We start from the raw sequence: 18943 nt of genomic DNA, 5'->3' as shown, positions 1-18943 counted from the left end.
CACTTGCTGACAAAGGGGAGACGGATCATGTGACCAGATGGAGTGGGCTGAAAATAGGTGAGTATAAGATCTTTCTTTCATAGGTTAGTCAGAATAGGTGTTAGGAGGGAGCATTTTTTTTTACAGTAGTTTGGTTTTCCTGGAAATCTACTTAAAGATTGTGCCCAATCATAATTTGAAGAGAACCAGTTATGCTGGATTGGCTTTAAAGCTTAAGTTTAGGTATGCCAATTTTTACATAGTTATACTGGTCCGGCTTTAACCAATATAAATATGTATGTGTCATACTTGTGGGATTTTTATCGAAGATGGAATTTGCATAGCAATTATCATTACTAAAGTGAATGTCTTTAGTTTTCGGGTCCCATGCCAAATGGCTGTCAGGCTGCCATGCTGCTTAGTGAACACATTCGGCATGGGCACCATTCAGAGAACACTTTTAATTTCCCCAATGAATGAAAAATGTTCTCTGATTAGACAATCTGAAATTTGCGACCTCACCATCTCTTCCCATCCAATCAGAGAACACTTTGCATTCCTTGAGAGAATGGAAAGTCTTACCTGAAAGGCACCCATGCTTAGCAAGAGACCTCTTCCGTCCCCTAATACCTCACCTGCTCCCCGTTGTAGCTTTTTCCTCTTCTGCAACTGGTGAGAATATCTGGCACTTCCAGTATGAGGTGGCAAGTAACCTGCCCCCCTATGACTGTGCCTGTAGGCCAATTGCTGGGCCCAAGCACCATCACAAGTCCAAGCAAATGATGTCACATTTTGCTGACACAGCAAGGTGCTTCAAGGAAGTATATGGGGATCGAGGGATGCCCTTTGCAGATATACAGTCACTGTGCACAGCATGGAAAAGGTGACAGTGTCTTCTAAAAGCCCAACAGCCAAAGCATTTTTAAACATAGACCAGAAAAGAGTAAGAACCACTGATGCAAATGTTTTTAAATGCAACTTCCTGCTTTGTCTCACATCCATCACCTGGACAGAATAGTAAGGAAAACTCCCAAGGGGGAAGCAGACAGCAATAAAAAAACCAAAAAGGACTACAAAAATTATTACTTTACATTCCTAATAAACTTTTTTTCTGTCTATGCCTCCATTGGGAAGACTATCTATCACTTTCAGTTTTCTCAGCAGAAAAGCAAGTAAAAACCTCCCACAAGGGACCAATTAAAGTTTGATGGTCTAACCTATACTCAGTCTATCTTTACCTAAAAAAAAAAAAAAAAAGTTTGGCTGGATTTAAGGCTGAATATCTACATTTATTTCCTTTCATGGGCCCAGATGTGACCAATTCTTCTTAATGTGCTTTGTGTGACACAAGAAAGTGAGCTACAGTATACTACAGTATAAAGTAACCTATAGGCAAAAGGTAGTGATTACCAGACTTGTGATCAATCTTTGCTATGAAATATTGTTCCATAGATATTAACAATCTTCTATATTGAAAAAAATTACAAAATGTATAAGTAATAATATCAATAGAATGCTTTCAGGTTTTTCCACATTTGCAGCCAAATTGAGATAAAACCTATTTTTTATATGTTACATGCCCTTGTTCGTGAATCATAACTTAAAAAAAAAAATGTATTTCCGTTAACATTTTTTAGATAGATGCTCTTTTCTGGATCCACCAGCACGGAAAAAGCAGTTTTCTTTGTTTATAAGGATGCGGGCAGCTGTGTTTGCTATTATCAACCATGTACTCTCCAAGCAGAACTTCATTATCAATTGTAACTAGATATGAATACTGTCTGTCCTAACAAAAGGTTAAGGGTATAGAGCCTGTACTTCTTCCACGGCATGTTAACCACTTCAATGTCACTTTTACCCTTTTTCTGCCCAGGCCAAATTTCAGCTTTCAGCGCTGTAGCACTTTGAATGACAATTGCACATGAAAAACTGTACCCAAACTAAATTTTTATAATTTTGTTCACAAAACTAGAGTTTTTTTCTGGCGGTATTTAATCACCACTGTTTTTTTTTTTTTTTTGCTAAATAAACAAAGAAAATTTAAATTATGAAAAATAAAACACGTTTTTATTCGTCTCTGTTATAAATATTTTGCAAATAAATAATTGTTCTCCATAAATTTAGGCCAAACTGCATTCTGCTACATTTCTTTGGTGAAAATAACCCAAATTAGTGTCCACAAACTATGGTATATATGTGAAAATGTATCAATCCTTATGTACTGGTGTGCTATCTCATTTCTTGAGGCCCAAAAATGTCAGATGAAAGGGTTTTCAGACAATAAAGATAGAGGAGATACAACAGGTACATGAACAAGAACAGTAAACCAAAACCTCTATGTAACAGTCGGGTAGGTCTCATGTAAAAAATAAACAGAAAGTAATTCCAGAGATAAGACCCAAACAAAAAAGTTTGCTCCATAAGGGGGATGAAACAAAATAGCACCAAAATTAGATTTGTATGCAGAAAAGATTTACCATATAAAGTTGTAAACAAAAACCAAAATGATGGTCAGAGCAGCACCAAGGGTCAACCTGTGTTCCATACATGGAGCTAAAAGGCAGAGCCAAAACTCTACGAAGCTACTAAGGGGCCATCTCATATCAAAGGCCAAATGTATGCCTGTATAGGAACAGAGCATATAGTTTGTGGGGATATTAAAACACAGGAGAACAGATCACGTGGTGGTTTGGGTCAGGATCAGTAGGTAGCGCCAAGGAGGGCACTGGAGAGAGAAAAAGGGTGACAAAGTAAGAAGAGAAAGAGTGGGTCAGTAGGGAGAGACCAGAATCCCTCTCCTGTGGGGTCCGAGACCAGCTTGGATAAACCCAGGTAAGGCCTTACAAGTCCAGAAAATGTATCGGTGGACTTGTAAAAGGGAAAACTGACCTAGCCAGGGCTACCAAATATGCAAAAAATGTATTGTGCATGTTTGTAAGGATCGCCGTTAATTTCTCATTCATACCATGTACCCGTTGTTTAACCTCATCAAGCGAAAGAAAGGGCGTCTTCCATGCCTTTGCAATGGTCTGCTTTGTGGTAACAAACGTGGGTAACTAATATGTGTTTCTATTTTGTTATATCCAGTATTGGTTTGTGTGATTTGTACATTTTTTTAAAACGTATAGTGTGTGCCCAGCTTTACATTATTCAAGAAACCTTTGCAGCCATGACACCTGCTCTTGAAAACTGTCCAAAAGGTAAGAAATATTTTACATTTTTGGGCATGCTGTGTGAACAAGTACACATAACAAACAAATGATGGGGCTTTCTAAAATTTTCTAAAACGTAGAAATAGGCTTTATTGTATTTGATCACTTTAAATATAAACATATAAAAAGATCATTAATCTGATAACATTTGGTAAAAAAAAAAATCAGCTGTACAGATTGATTTTCCTGGAGACAATCATCTGATAGAGGTTATTTGAATGAATGAACACATTAAACCTGTTGATCAGATATGATACAAAAAGGCCAATCCCCATTACTTCAATTACATTTTTGATGCTATAAAGTAGGGATGCACCAATACAATTTTTTTAACACCAAGTACAACAATTACTGTTACCTATCTGGATACCTGGAGTTGTACTGCTCCGATCCACACCAGTTTCCTCTCCATGCCTTGTGATTGGATCACTACAGATCACGCCAACATAGGCACTGCCCAGGTTGCCCATGCTTTAAGATAGCCCTGGGCCAGAGGAGACAGATGGCCAGAGGGGAGGAGGAGGCCTTCCACGTCCAAGCTGACGTCACTTCCAGTATTGGTTTTGTATAACATTTTGGTAAGTACCGATACTCGCAAAAATGCCTAATATCGGCACCAATACCGATATCAGTATCGGTGCAACCCTATTGGAAAATGAAATCAATAAGATGTTGTATCTTTCAGGGTCTCCGGTGTTAAGACCTCTTTTAGTTCCTGGGTCTGCACACCTACAGTGGTCATTGAAAAGGTTCCCACCCCCCTTTTTAGATTTTTAATGTATTCCATATTATGAAGAATGCAATAAAAGAAGTGGGAACGGAGATAAGAAAAATGACATGGAGATTTCACCTTTCCCCAAGAGAATTAAGATATCGGTGTATGACGCTCACCCGACCCAGTTTATAAATAAAATGGAATTTCTGGGTGGACTGACCTTTCACTCTACCCACACATATATGACAGCAGCATGAAGAAACTATTCATTACAATCTGAAAAAAAAATCTATTTTTAAATGTATTTTATTGACAAATGACGCCATAAAAAGAGAACTGAGGAGATGAAATTTTTAATTTACAGCTGGATGAACAACCACTATGCATGTCTATTTATTTATCTTAAGCCTATCAAATGGCCTTAATAGAGAATACATACTGTATATGTATTTTCTGTAGCTGGGAGAATCGTCTTAATATATATAACAAGACATGTCAGATGTGAATTTTGCAAGTACACGTTTTAAGATTGTACTGTTCATGGAATAAAGTTTCTTACGGAAAATCACTCTCAAATCTGATGAACTCTGCCTAATGTCCATGAATAGCCCTTAGAAATACAGAAACATAAAAAGTGACAGCAGAAAAAAGACCGAGTAGTCCATCAAGTCTGCCTGCTTTTTGTTTTGTCTGAATACAGATCTTTATATTGCAAGGTCTTATGTGCAGGACCTTCTTGTATTTTATTATATTGTAACTGTACTGTCTCCCTTTAGACTGTGAAACGCTGCACAAACTGAAAGCGCTATAAAAAATCCTATATTATAATAATAAATAATAATTCTACTTTAAATAATTATTGAAGAGCAAGGCAACAAGTGAAACCAATCAATGAGCTCAAAATGCTATCTAGCAAATACTTTCAGCTAAAATCATAAAATCCATCCAGCTTATTTTTAAGAGACCCTATTATATTTGAGCTTTATGATTATTATTATTTCCCTGTTACTTAGCTTTTCTTACATTGCCAAAGCCTTTAGCTAGAGTGCCAGGGATGTCAGGGACAGCTGCTGCTGGTCAACTGCTTGACCTCCCCCACTAAATACTAAGATGATGGGAGTTGGTGTGTAAGGTCAGTTGACAGGCCAGTAGACCTTGGGTTGCCTCAGCAATGGCATTTCCTATATGTCTATCTTGACAGGTCTCATTTATTTTGCTTTGTGCAATCTCAAGGGTGTATTTCTGTAGCCTGTGATGTGTAACTCTCTTTCTCTCTACGTCCTGTATCATTGATCCCATTCAAAATTCTAAGCCAGATTCAAATCGGTTTGGAGACTGCGAGAATCCTTTTTTTTTTACTGATACTTTTTACAAATTTCCTCATCCAAACAAATTTCCTCATCCATGCTACACAGTGTAAATAGGCAAATCCCATCCTGCAGCTATTTTATTTTGACAGCCCGCCCCACCAGCTGTCAAAATACCCAAACAACGACGCATCTGCATAGATGCAGGTGCCGCTCGGCCCCCAATTTTCTGCCCGGCTCTTTAACATTTTAATCAAGGGATTTTGGGCAGGAGGCAGTTGGCGAATTTCACTTGGTTTATTAGGAACTGGACAAAATTTCCTTATGGTCAGCTTAGCTCTTGGATCACCAGTAAGAGGTTCTCACATCATCTGATTACCAATGGAAGGTACTTTTGCATTACAGCAATTTCTAGAAGCCTGATGTACTGAGCAAGTATGCTGTTCTTCCAGTCTGTCATCACATGTCACCCACCAACAACACCTCTTCCAAAAATGGAAATCGTTCATCCAGCACAGCAGTTTGTGACCTCGTCAGCCCACTTCAGTCTGCAGGACCTCAGATGACCCCACAGACATTAGGAAGTATCCATGTCACCCAAGCAGTGAAGTGAGCAAACAAAGGTCTCTTCTGTTCTGCATTGAGGAAGAAAGAAGACTTAGGACCAGGATGTCATGTGGCAATGGATTTCAGGTCTTAATCATATGGCTGTATCTATCTGTACACCCATGCTGTCTTGACCGCATTGGGACGCACAAGTATTCCATGTATCCACATGTAACCAATCCCACTCATGTCTACTCGGACAAGGTGGGCTCCCTCTTGGCAAACCCGCTCTTAATCTATCCACTGCTATATATGTGCTCCAACTTGGGAGATTCTCAAAATTATAGACTTAGGACTGCAGTACACTGGGGTGCCTTGATGTGGACACTGCGGCTAACCCATATGTTTGCAAATGTGTGCGACTAAATCCCTTTTTTTTATTGTGAACCATTGAACAGGGTTAATGTGGTTTGTTGCAGGCTGGCTGGTAAGTGAGCTGAGATTTTTTGTTTGTTTTTGATGTGTGTTGTTCGTCCACGGAATCCTTGCTGCAAAGGCTAGATATAGGTTGGGGTGGTTGCCATTTGTTCATATAGCACCTACATTCCATAAGAGCACCTGCACATCTCATGCAGGCAAAAAGAGCCCTTCACACAGGTGTACAGATTGAGACCTAAGTAACTAAAAGGGGTTTAAAAATTTGAATGTTTGAAAACTAACAAGGCAATTAGTAGGTGGGGAGATACAGTGAGGCTTAAAGAGGAACGGCAGTCTGCTCACATAATTTGTAATAAAAACATAGTTGCAATTTTGAAACTTCTCTCCATCCACTTTGCACATTATTTTATATAAACTGTGAATCTGTACTTGCCATATATTCTGCAGAAATCTCCCTCCACTGAGTCTGGATGCATGCATTTTAACTGTGGGCAACTGAATCTGCTGTCTAGGGGTGTATTGAATGGAAAATTGGTGCCGAAACCCAAAATGAAGGATGCACTAGGCCGAAAACCAAAACCAATACCGAAAATAAACAGTTTTAAAAAAATATTTATATTTTTATATACAATTGTATTATATTTAACTTTTTAATTAATATCATCAATTTAAATTAATATGAATTTATTGTTGGCCATTATTGGCACCTTTGGTGCAAGAAAAGCTCAAGAAAATTCAGTCTACAATCTCTAACCATCTCTTGTATCATGTCCCCAGTCTCTAACCATCTCTTGTATCATGTCCCCGGTCTCTAACCATCTCTTGTATCATGTCCCCAGTCTCTAACCATCTCTTGTATCATGTCCCCAGTCTCTAACCATCTCTTGTATCATGTCCCCGGTCTCTAACCATCTCTTGTATCATGTCCCCAGTCTCTAACCATCTCTTGTATCATGTCCCCAGTCTCTAACCATCTCTTGTATCATGTCTCCAGTCTCTAACCATCTCTTGTATCATGTCCCCGGTCTCTAACCACCTCTTGTATCATGTCCTCGGTCTCTAACCATCTGATACAGGAGATGGTCAAAGACTGCAGACATAATAAAGGAGATGGTCAGAGATTGCAGACATAATAAAGGAGATGGTCAGAGACTGCAGATATACTACAAGAGATGGTCAAAGTGTGTCGTCTGTCACGGGAGGCGGGACATTGTTACTGTGGCCTGTGCAATTCAGCTCCGTGACACACGGAGATCGCTGCTCTGTGGGAGGGACGAGAGAAGGATGGCAAACTGGGGCAGGCCAGGAAGACGCCCCTTCAATGGGTGGCACCAGGGGGCGGGGGCCCGCCCAGTCCCAGCCCAATTTTCATCTCTATTATCGGCAATATTTTCCTTTGGTCAATGTGGCGAAAACACAATTTTCCACAATTTTCGGCCACTGAAATTTCAGTGCATCCCTACTGCTGTCTGTTCACTTCCAGGTTTTACACAGACACAAGGGGGCTGTATAAGGTATTTACTACCAGAAATAAAAATGTTTTACTATCCAAATTTAAAACAATAAGGGCAGAATATTTGATAGATGGAAAATTGAAAAAATGACTGAAGTTTCACTTTAGGCTGGGTTCACACTAGTGTGAAATGGATGCAGGGTCCCCCTGCCCAGCAGGAGATTGTGACCAGCTCTCTATGGAGCCGGTTCACATATCCTGCAGTGTCTGTGCGATTTGCAAAGGAATCCTGTGCGTCTTTTGGTCCGTTTTGAGTCCGAATTCAGACAAAAATTCGAACCTGAAAAGATGAACAAGGGCGCACCGGACCCGTGCTGTGAGCTGCTGCGTTCTCATATGTGAACCCAGCCTTAATGTCCAAAGTTCAGATTCATTTTTTCTATTTTGACTGGAGTGTAACTTTCATTATTGCCTCTGCTTTAATATACACAAAGGTGCAGAGCACAAATGTCCTTGTTTAAGGTGTTTTTAAAGCATTTTTTTTTTTGTTGCTATTTTTGCTTTTGAATAAATCTAAAACATCTTCCACGGGTTTGTTTACCATATCCTTTAAGTTTTATCACTTGGTTGTATATTTACTACAGGATTCTAAATTTACAAGGACAAAATCATTGTTCAGCAAACATTAGTCAAAATAGAAGCAGAAAGTTTTACATTAAAGCACACTAAGGTACAACACTGTCTTCAAAAAACGATTTGTATACCAATACTTCCAAATCAAATGGAAAATAACACACTGAGTAACTGCTATTATAGGATACTTAGAGTCATGCTAATCATTCCCTTATATCCATGTTTAATATAGACCAGTGAGAAAAAAAAAATCCAGGCCAGCAGTCTTTGAGTGTGAGAGCTGTCCTGGGTGCTGATTCTCATTAACCTTCAATCACAGTTTTCTTTTTACTTTCACAGACATCATTCACCATGTATATCAATGTTTTCTATGTACATCTATGAAATGCATTTCAGGGCATTATAAAAAGCAATAATAGCCAGCAGAATCAGACCACACTTATTCATTTTCCTAATAAGATGCTTGACCAATGAGTGCTGCAACTGTACAAAAATGGAATTTGCATCACAATCTAAACAATTGACACTTGCCTCCATCTCTCCAGTGACCGGAATCTATTTGCCATGTATGGACTATGGAGTAACACACTAGTCCTGAAAGTACTGTAAACTGGGGCTGGTTTACTAAAGCTGGAGAGTGCATAATCCGATGCAGCTGTGCATAGACACCAATCAGCTTAAAGGTTTTTTTTGTTTTGTTTTTTGTCAAAGCTTAATTAAACAAGCTGACGTTAGAAGCTGATTTGCTATCATCCACAGCTGCACCAGATTCTGCACTCTCCAGTTTTAGTAAATCAACCCCACTGTGTAAATCACCAAAAAAAAAAAAAAAAAACACAAAGCCATTACAAACACAGGGTATAAGCATGATGCTGATCTACATATGCCCAAAACTCCATTTACGGTGAATCTGATCTGGTTTAAAAGGTATCAAGAGTGCCAAAGTGCAGGACCTTGTGGTTCTTGTTGTTCTTCATCCTTGTGTCCCATAGATTTCAAATCCAAGTTGTAAGTAAGACCAAAGTCAAGATTATACCCGGTTTCCTCCTAACCCCAAGCTCTGCTTCCCCTCATTCAACGGTCAAATGTCAGAATATCAGTAGGCTGTACAGCAGGGGTCTGAAAATGGCCCTCCAGCTGTTGTGAACTACAAGTCCCATCATGCTTCTGCCTGTGGGAGTCATGCTTGTAACTGTCAGCCTTGCAATGAATCATGGGCCGCCAGTTTGAGACCCCTGCTGTACAGGCTCCAGCACAGCATTTCTCAACCAGAGTTCCATGTAACCCTAAGGCCTCTTTCACAAGGACGATCCCTTCAAGTCCGCCTGTCAGTTTTTCAGGCGGACCTGAACAGATGCTCCATAGAGGTCTATGGAGCGTTGGATGTCAGCAGTGATAAGTCCGCTGACATCTGACCCGCTCCGATCCGAAAAAGTGTGACGGAGGAAAAAGCTATTTTTCCATCCGTCATCGGATCCGATCGGATGACGACGGACACTGCGGTCTGTCGTCACCCGATCTCCCATAGGGGAGAGCCGCACTGTGACAGGTCCGTCCATGCGCAGTGTGCAGAGACAGATCTGTCATCTTCCTGCTCAGCGGAGATCGCTCCGGTGATCCCCGCTGAGCAAGTGGATATCCAGCACTGCACCGTGTGAAAGGACCCTAAGATGCCTCCTGAAGTTGCTAAGTGTTCCTTGAGCAATGAGCAATTTCTGTCTTTTAGATAGGTAACTGCTGACAAAAGTTTTCTTTTTATCTATTTGTGCATGGGGGAAATTCTCCCCAGTGATCACAAATGTAAGGAGCATTCTCCCCAATGACCATCACACTATGTACCATGAGCGGTAGATATAGTAACTATCAGCAGAGGTTCCCTGAGACTGGAAAGTTGTTTCAAGGTATCCTCCGTGTTAAAAGGTTGAGAAAAGCTGCTCTAGCATTTGATGATGTGGTGGCCTATAAGTAAGGGAAGAGTGGGACTTGACCTGTAGGGAACTCTGGGGCCCCTATTATACAGCCTGAACAAAGGATTCAAGGGGCTCCACATGGATACAGGGGCCAATTTGGAGATTACTTTAAGTGATTGCACCACAAGGTTCCTATAATTCAGCAGTGTTATTGATTGAGAAACCTTTAAGGCCAGGTCAGGTTCACTCTAAAAGGATATCAAGACTACGACATTCTTTGGCTTTTTTGGTACTCGACAAAAGTCAATGAACAGACAAGAATTCTATGAACTATCCACATATTCAAGCGTCACAGTCAGTGCAGGAGAGTCAGTGTCATATTTTTAACATATAACAGACAACACAAACCTAATACTCCTTTAGCTTACATAAAGGAATTATCTGGGCCTATTTAGAAAGGGAAAGTTCAAAATGCATTAACCCCTGCCAATAAATCAGTGCTTAAATCTGACAACAGTAAACTAAGCCCTAGTTGCTATGGCTAAGTGCTCTTTGTACATTATAGTTAGTCCTTCTATTGCCATGTTTATGGTGGCCATCTATGCTTCGATAAATGATCAATTTATTTTCCCATCTTTAGCAATAAGTATAATCAATCTTTAGTTGACAACCCATTCACACACGTGAAGTGGATTTCGATCGATATTTCAAAGATACGATCATAATGTATCACTTGCATCCCTGTTTTTACCATGCAATCTCATAATCTGATTGATCAAACTACGATCGATTTTATGAAAAAGCATCTCAGTACTGCTGATCGATACAACATAATCGTTCATTTTTCGCCCTAGCCGACAAACTCAGTTTGATTGATTCTGATCTAAATTGTGTCTAAATCGATCAGAGAAACAGTTATGACTATTCGATTGTTTGCTGTTTCGATCACTTTGATTGAATCGCACATTGACAGGATAATAAAATTGAAGTGTGTATGGCCACCATTAGACATTGGGCTTCATGTATAAACAATGGAGTACAGGGAAGGTGCAACCAATGGCATGCTGAAATTCACTTCTCAACCTACACATTTTATTGGATGCCATAAGCAATGGCTCCACTTTCATTTTATGAATCTTTTATTAAGCAAACACATAGTGAACCCGCATTGGATTTTACCACTGTATAGTCATGCCTTGAGCAGTACACCTGGCCTGAGAATGAGATCTAAAAGCAAGTCAGATCATTAACATACATACAACCACTGGTAAAACAACATTATTATGTTTTCTCATTCATGATTTGCAGCTAAAGTTAAAGAAGAGTCTGAGCTTTTGATGAGTCTGATAACATTCTGAGTATACGCTGAGGATGGAACTCCCTCCCCAATCCCTCTGGATATCTTCTACTCTGTCCACCCTCAGGCAATCCTTGAAAACTCTTCTTTTTTATGGAAACCCATCCTACCTCTACCTTACAACTGGAATTTTACTTTCTCCATCATTTCACCCCCAACTGTCATAACCTGTTGTATCACTGGACCCTTCTTAGACCCCATTCACACCTGAGTATTTTGTAACTTGAAGCCCCAAAACATTCAACATTCAAAATGCCATGTTTTTCATTAGTGCCTGTTCACACATGAATGCTTGAGGCTTGTAGCCAATATGTACATGAGCTTCTTTTGAGCTACAAGCTTAAAGTGGTTTTAGCCCCACTAGACTTCAATGGTCGCATCTGAAAATCCTCAAAAATGTGCATATCACATTTTTTTCATAGTAATTAGCTTTCCATTGACGTCCTGGACTTTGAGTGGAGACATCTGAATGATGCCTGCAGCTGCAGGCATCATTGAGAGATCTTTTTCTTTCTGCCAGCGATCCCTTGCAAAGTAAAAACATTCATAATGGCTGTTCAGCCACTTGACCCCCCCCTCCCCCCCCCCGCCGCTCTCCAGTGCTTCTACCTCCCGTGCGAGCTGGAGAATGAATTGGCCGACGGTGGCCGTTTATCATAGAGCCGACTGAGGACCAGATGGTCCCCCGCCATCTCTATGACCTTAGGAGGCCAGGCGTGACATTATGACGTCACTTCTAGCCTTTAGCTAGAAAGGCTGAGATTATTGTTTTTTTTATCACAGGCTTTCTAGCCTAGAGGAGAGATGTGGGGTCTTATAGACCCACGATCTCTCTGTAAAGAGGACCTGTCATGCACTATTCACTATGCACTAAAAACTGCTGCCAAATGTTGTGTGACATAAAATATTGCAACGACTGCCATTTTATTCCCTAGGATATCTACTAAATAAAAAAAAATGTAATATTTGGCGGTTCTGAGTAATTTTCTAGCAAAAAAATCATTTTTACATGAAGGAAAGGCATGCTAGAATAGGCCTGGGCTGGAAGTGGTTAACAAATGCCCAAGCCTAGGATGCTGCAAAAAAGCTCAAAAATGCCTGTACAGGTGCATGAATTCGGGGCATGCACTTCACGTGGAGGAGCACTGGAGTGTCTATAAGTGCTTGTTCACACAGGGGCGACCTGTCAGGCGACTTGTCAGCCTGACAAGTCCCGTTCCATTGAGTACAATGAAACTATTCTAATAAGAGTGACTCAAGTCGCTCCAACTTAGAAAAAGGTTCCTGTACTACTTTGGGGTGACTTCGGACTGGCTTGCATTGACTTCAGTATAGAAGACGTTTTGCAAGCCGCGCTGAAGTCGCTCTGTACGGGGCGGCTTCAGAGTCAGGCGAGAGTCGGATGACTTTGAAGCCACCCCTGTGTGGACAGGCACTAAAGATACCCGATCTTCAGTGCAGGCTCCACAGCTGTCAGCTGTCACAAAGACAGTGCAGTCTCCAAAGGGTTTTGTGGGAGGAGCCTGATGGGAAAGCTGAAACACTAGCCCCCCATCAGGTCCTCTCCCCTTGTGATTAGCAGCAGGCAATGGGTGGATCATCATCTATAGTCAGTCAGCTATTGGCTAAAGAATATGGCCACTGCCAGCTGTCAAACACAAGAAGAGAGTGGACCTGATGAAGCCCGAGTGTCTCAGCTTTCCCTCCATCAGGCTCTACCCACTATTAATATCAATAGATGATAGGAGGCTGTTGGCTGTAAATCTGACAGCATCCTTCACAACCAGTGACAGCTGAAGAGAGCTAGGGGCAGCAAATGTGCCGCCTGCAACACAGTGTACAGAGACAGGCACTATGCCTGTCTCTGTACACCGCATTTCAATTGGTCTTAAAGCGGAACGTAACCCTCCTATGATTTTCTGCCAAGGAAGGTGCCATCTTGGCCTCAGTTTGATCTGTAACTGCCATGATGCTACACATGTGATTAGTTATGACATCAGTCGTTTGATGGTTAGACAGTTTGGCTGATAGCACAAGCAATGTGACAGCTACTTTACATTCCCAGCAGGAACTGCTTTTTTAAAACTGCTAAATCGATGGGCTTAGTTCTGCTTTAATTACCTCCAATTTCACAATCTATGAACTGGAATTAATTATTTTTGAATCTGGAGCAGTAAAAGTGTTACTTTGTATATGTGGCGCTATTAGAGTGCAAAAAAAACCTTCCTATAGCCTCTGCCATGATGCTGCACATGTGACTAGTTTGACCATTTGATGGCTTGACAGTTCACCTGAAAGCACCAGCAACTGTGACAGTTACCATTCATGGCATGCCTTGAATGTAACTGTTTTGAAAAGCTGTTCAATCAATGTGTTTACTTCCAATTAAGTAATACCTAAAGTTACTGAAACAGGCAGCAGGGATTTTTTTTAATCTGATGCAGGCCATTTTAAAGGACCATACTGCCAGAAAAGTCCCCATTCACCTAATTGCATAGTGAGAACGAGCGTTCCCGATGTGCGATTTTGACATTGTGATTTTCACATGGTTTCGCTCATACGGCAGTCCATTCGCTCTGGTGGGCCGCCCTATGCGTGTTTGTTGCCTGAAAAGAAGCTCCTGCTCCTTTTTGGGCGGCGTGCTTTGCCCGATTTGTGGAGGTGTGATCGCTGAATGACAATCGCAGTAGAATCGCATCACATTTGGGCTGCCATTGAAGGACAATGAGCGCAGTGCAAAGTGCTGTGATTGCCATGCGATTTGGGATTTCGGGCAGAATCGCAGTGATTCCGCCAGTGATCCCAAATTGTGAGATGTACATGGGGCCTTAGAGCTTTATTGAATCCCCTTCCCCCAGTACTGGGGATGACAGAAGCTTGGTATAGATGAGAACATACTCCCAGGTAGAGGGGCTGCAGGATCATGTCATGCTTTATGTAATGATGGGACAAAGTTGGGATAATGAAGATTCAGGACTGTGAGAGGAGGATGTGGAAGGATGAAAGTGAGGGGACATGAAAAGGGTGACAGATGTGTAGAGAGGAGCTGACATCTAATTAGGAGCCTCCATCCTGGACACAGGTGACAGGCCAGCACACAGAAGGGTGGACAATGATGTCCCAGCATGATGACACTATTACCTGCTCAGGGCCCTGGAAGCAGATCTTACAGGTCGGAGGGCTGGGAGTATCTCCGCTCTCTACACTCTCCGAGTCCGTGCTGCTGTCTGCCCCAGAAGATGCTCCTCCGCCAACACACACCGACTCCTGCCCGTCCTCCTCCTTCTTCTCCGGCTCTTGTTTATCCTCATCCCCCGGATCATCCTCCGCCTTGTCACCCCGCATCCCGCTATCCGGCTCCAATGTGATCGCTGTGGCCGGCTGTGTGACACCAGAGAGCGGTGCGGGGTCACTGTGTGTCCGGCTCCATCACTGGGGGAGGCAGCAAATCATCTGATGAGACATGAGCGGGGGGGGGGGGGGGAGGAGCCTGCCTGACACTACACACCACTCACATCACTCACCATACATCACCCTCCACCTATGTCTATACGGCACTGTATACACTACACATCACTCACCATACATCACCCTCCACCTATACACAGCACTGTATACTCTACACACCACTCACATCACTCACCATACATCACCCTCCACCTATGTCTATAGAGCACTGTATACTCTACACACCACTAACCATACATCACCCTCCACTTATATACAGCACTGTATGCACTACACACCACTCACCATACATCACCCTCCACCTATATACAGCACTGTATACACTACACACCACTCACCATACATCAACCTCCACCTATATACAGCAATGTATACTCTACACACCACTCACATCACTAACCATACATTACCCTCCACCTATGTCTATAGAGCACTGTATACTCTACACACCACTCACCATACATCACCCTCCACCTATATACAGCAATGTATACACTACACACCACTCACCATACATCACCCTCCACCTATATACAGCAATGTATACTCTACACACCACTCACATCACTAACCATACATCACCCTCCACCTATGTCTATAGAGCACTGTATACACTACACACCACTCACATCACTCACCACACATCACCCTCCACCTATGTACAGCACTCTATACTCTACACACCACTCACATCACTCACCATACATCACCCTCCACCTATATACAGCACTGTATACTCTACACACCACTCACATCACTCACCATACATCACCCTCAACTTATATACAGCACTGTATACTCTACACACCACTCACATCTCTCACCATACATCACCCTCCACCATATACAGCACTGTATACTCTACACACCACTCACATCACTCACCATACATCACCTTCCACCTATATAGAGCACTGTATACTCTACACACCACTCGCATCACTCACCATACATCACCCTCCACTTATATACAGCACTGTATACTCTACACACCACTCACATCACTCACCATACATCACCCTCCACCTATATACAGCACTGTATACTCTACACACCACTCACCATAAATCACTCTCCACCTATATACAGCACTGTATACTCTACACATCACTCACCATACATCACCCTCCACCTATATACAGCACTCTACACACCACTCACATCTCTCACCATACATCACCCTCCACCTATATACAGCACTGTATACTCTACACACCACTCACATCACTCACCATACATCACCCTCCACCTATATAGAGCACTGTATACTCTACACACCACTCGCATCACTCACCATACATCACCCTCACCCTATATACAGCACTGTATACTCTACACACCACTCACCATAAATCACTCTCCACCTATATACAGCACTGTATACTCTACACATCACTCATCATACATCACCATCCACATATATACAGCACTGCATACACTACACACCACTCACCATACATCACCCTTCACATATACACGGCACTGTATACACTACACACCACTCACCATACATCACCATCCACCTATGCACAGCACTGTATACACTACACACCACTCACCATACATCACCCTCCACCTATACACAGCACTGTATACACTACACACCACTCACCATACATCATCTTCCACCTATAAACAGCACTGTATACACTACACACCACTCACATCACTCACCATACATCACCCTCCACCTCTGTCTATAGAGCACTGTATACACTACACACCACTCACCATACATCACCCTCAACTTATATACAGCACTGTATACTCTACACAACACTCACATCTCTCACCATACATCACCCTCCACCTATATACAGCACTGTATACTCTACACACCACTCACATCACTCACCATACATCACCCTCCACCGATATACAGCAATGTATACTCTACACATAACTCACATCACTCACCATACATCACCCTCCACCTATGTCTATAGAGCACTGTATACACTACACACCACTCACCATATATCACCCTCCACCTATATACAGCACTTTATACGCTACACACCACTCACCATACATCACCCTCCACCTATATACAGCCATGTATACACTACACACCACTCACCATACATCACCCTCCACCTATATACAGCAATGTATACTCTACACACCACTCACATCACTAACCATACATCACCCTCCACCTATGTCTATAGAGCACTGTATACACTACACACCACTCACATCACTCACCACACATCACCCTCCACCTATATACAGCACTCTATACTCTACACACCACTCACATCACTCACCATACATCACCTTCCACCTTTATACAGCACTGTATACTCTACACACCACTCACATCACTCACCATACATCACCCTCAACTTATATACAGCACTGTATACTCTACACACCACTCACATCACTCACCATACATCACCCTCAACTTATATACAGCACTGTATACTCTACACACCACTCACATCTCTCACCATACATCACCCTCCACCTATATACAGCACTGTATACTCTACACACCACTCACATCACTCACCATACATCACCCTCCACCTATATAGAGCACTGTATACTCTACACACCACTCGCATCACTCACCATACATCACCCTCCACCTATATACAGCACTGTATACTCTACACACCACTCACATCACTCACCATACATCACCCTCCACCTATATACAGCACTGTATACTCTACACATCACTCACCATAAATCACTCTCCACCTATATACAGCACTGTATACTCTACACATCACTCACCATACATCACCCTCCACCTATATACAGCACTGCATACACTACACACCACTCACCATACATCACCCTCCACATATACACGGCACTGTATACACTACACACCACTCACCATACATCACCTTCCACCTATACACAGCACTGTATACACTACACACCACTCACCATACATCACCCTCCACCTATACACAGCACTGTATACACTACACACCACTCACCATACATCATCCTCCACCTATAAACAGCACTGTATACACTACACACCACTCATATCACTCACCATACATCACCCTCCACCTATGTCTATAGAGCACTGTATACACTACACACCACTCACCATACATCACCCTCCACCTATATACAGCACCATATACTCTACACACCACTCACATCACTCACCATACATCACCCTCCACCTTTATACAATACAGCTATGTATACACTACACTTCACTCATCATACATCACCCTCCACCTATGTCTATAGAGCACTGTATACACTACACACCACTCACCATACATTACCCTCCACCTTTATACTGCACTGTATACTCTACACACCACTCACATCACTCACCATACATCACCCTCCACCTATATACAGCACTGTATACTCTACACACCACTCACCATACATTACCCTCCACCTATATACAGCACTGTATACTCTACACATGACTCACATCACTCACCATACATCACCCTCCACCTATGTCTATAGAGCACTGTATACAGTACACACCACTCACCATACATCACCATCCACCTATATACAGCACTGTATACTCTACACATCACTCACCATACATCACCCTCCACCTATATACAGCACTGTATACTCTACACAACACTTCCATAACTCACCATACATCACCCTCCACCTATATAGAGCACTGTATACACTACACACCACTCACCATACACCACCCTCCACCTATATACAGCACTGTATACTCTACACACCACTCGCATCACTCACCATACATCACCCTCCACCTATATAGAGCACTGTATACACTACACACCACTTACATCACTCACCATACATCACCCTCCACCTATATACAGCACTGTATACTCTACACATCACTCACCATACATCACCCTCCACCTATATACAGCAATGTATACGCTACACATAACTCACATCACTCACCATACATCACCCTCCAACTATACACAGC

The 18943-nt window shown here is 42.1% G+C and overlaps 1 protein-coding gene across 1 annotated transcript in view; it reads right to left on the bottom strand.

Annotated features, from left to right (window-relative positions):
* The window catches only part of MARCHF11 (membrane associated ring-CH-type finger 11), a 183151-nt gene extending 168142 nt beyond the window's left edge, over positions 1-15009 (bottom strand). Inside the window, exon 1 of the mRNA XM_077493945.1 lies at positions 14692-15009. Within this exon, the coding sequence (XP_077350071.1) occupies positions 14692-14895 (204 nt within the window). The 5' untranslated portion in view covers positions 14896-15009. The remainder of the gene's footprint in view (positions 1-14691) is intronic.
* Between the last annotated feature and the right edge of the window lie 3934 nt (positions 15010-18943).

This window comes from Lithobates pipiens, unplaced genomic scaffold (assembly GCF_037356315.1).
Source record: "Lithobates pipiens isolate NorthernLeopardFrog02 unplaced genomic scaffold, aLitPip1_a1.2 Scaffold_19, whole genome shotgun sequence".
Lineage (NCBI taxonomy): Eukaryota > Metazoa > Chordata > Amphibia > Anura > Ranidae > Lithobates > Lithobates pipiens.
This window is presented reverse-complemented; position numbering and strand designations above follow the sequence as displayed.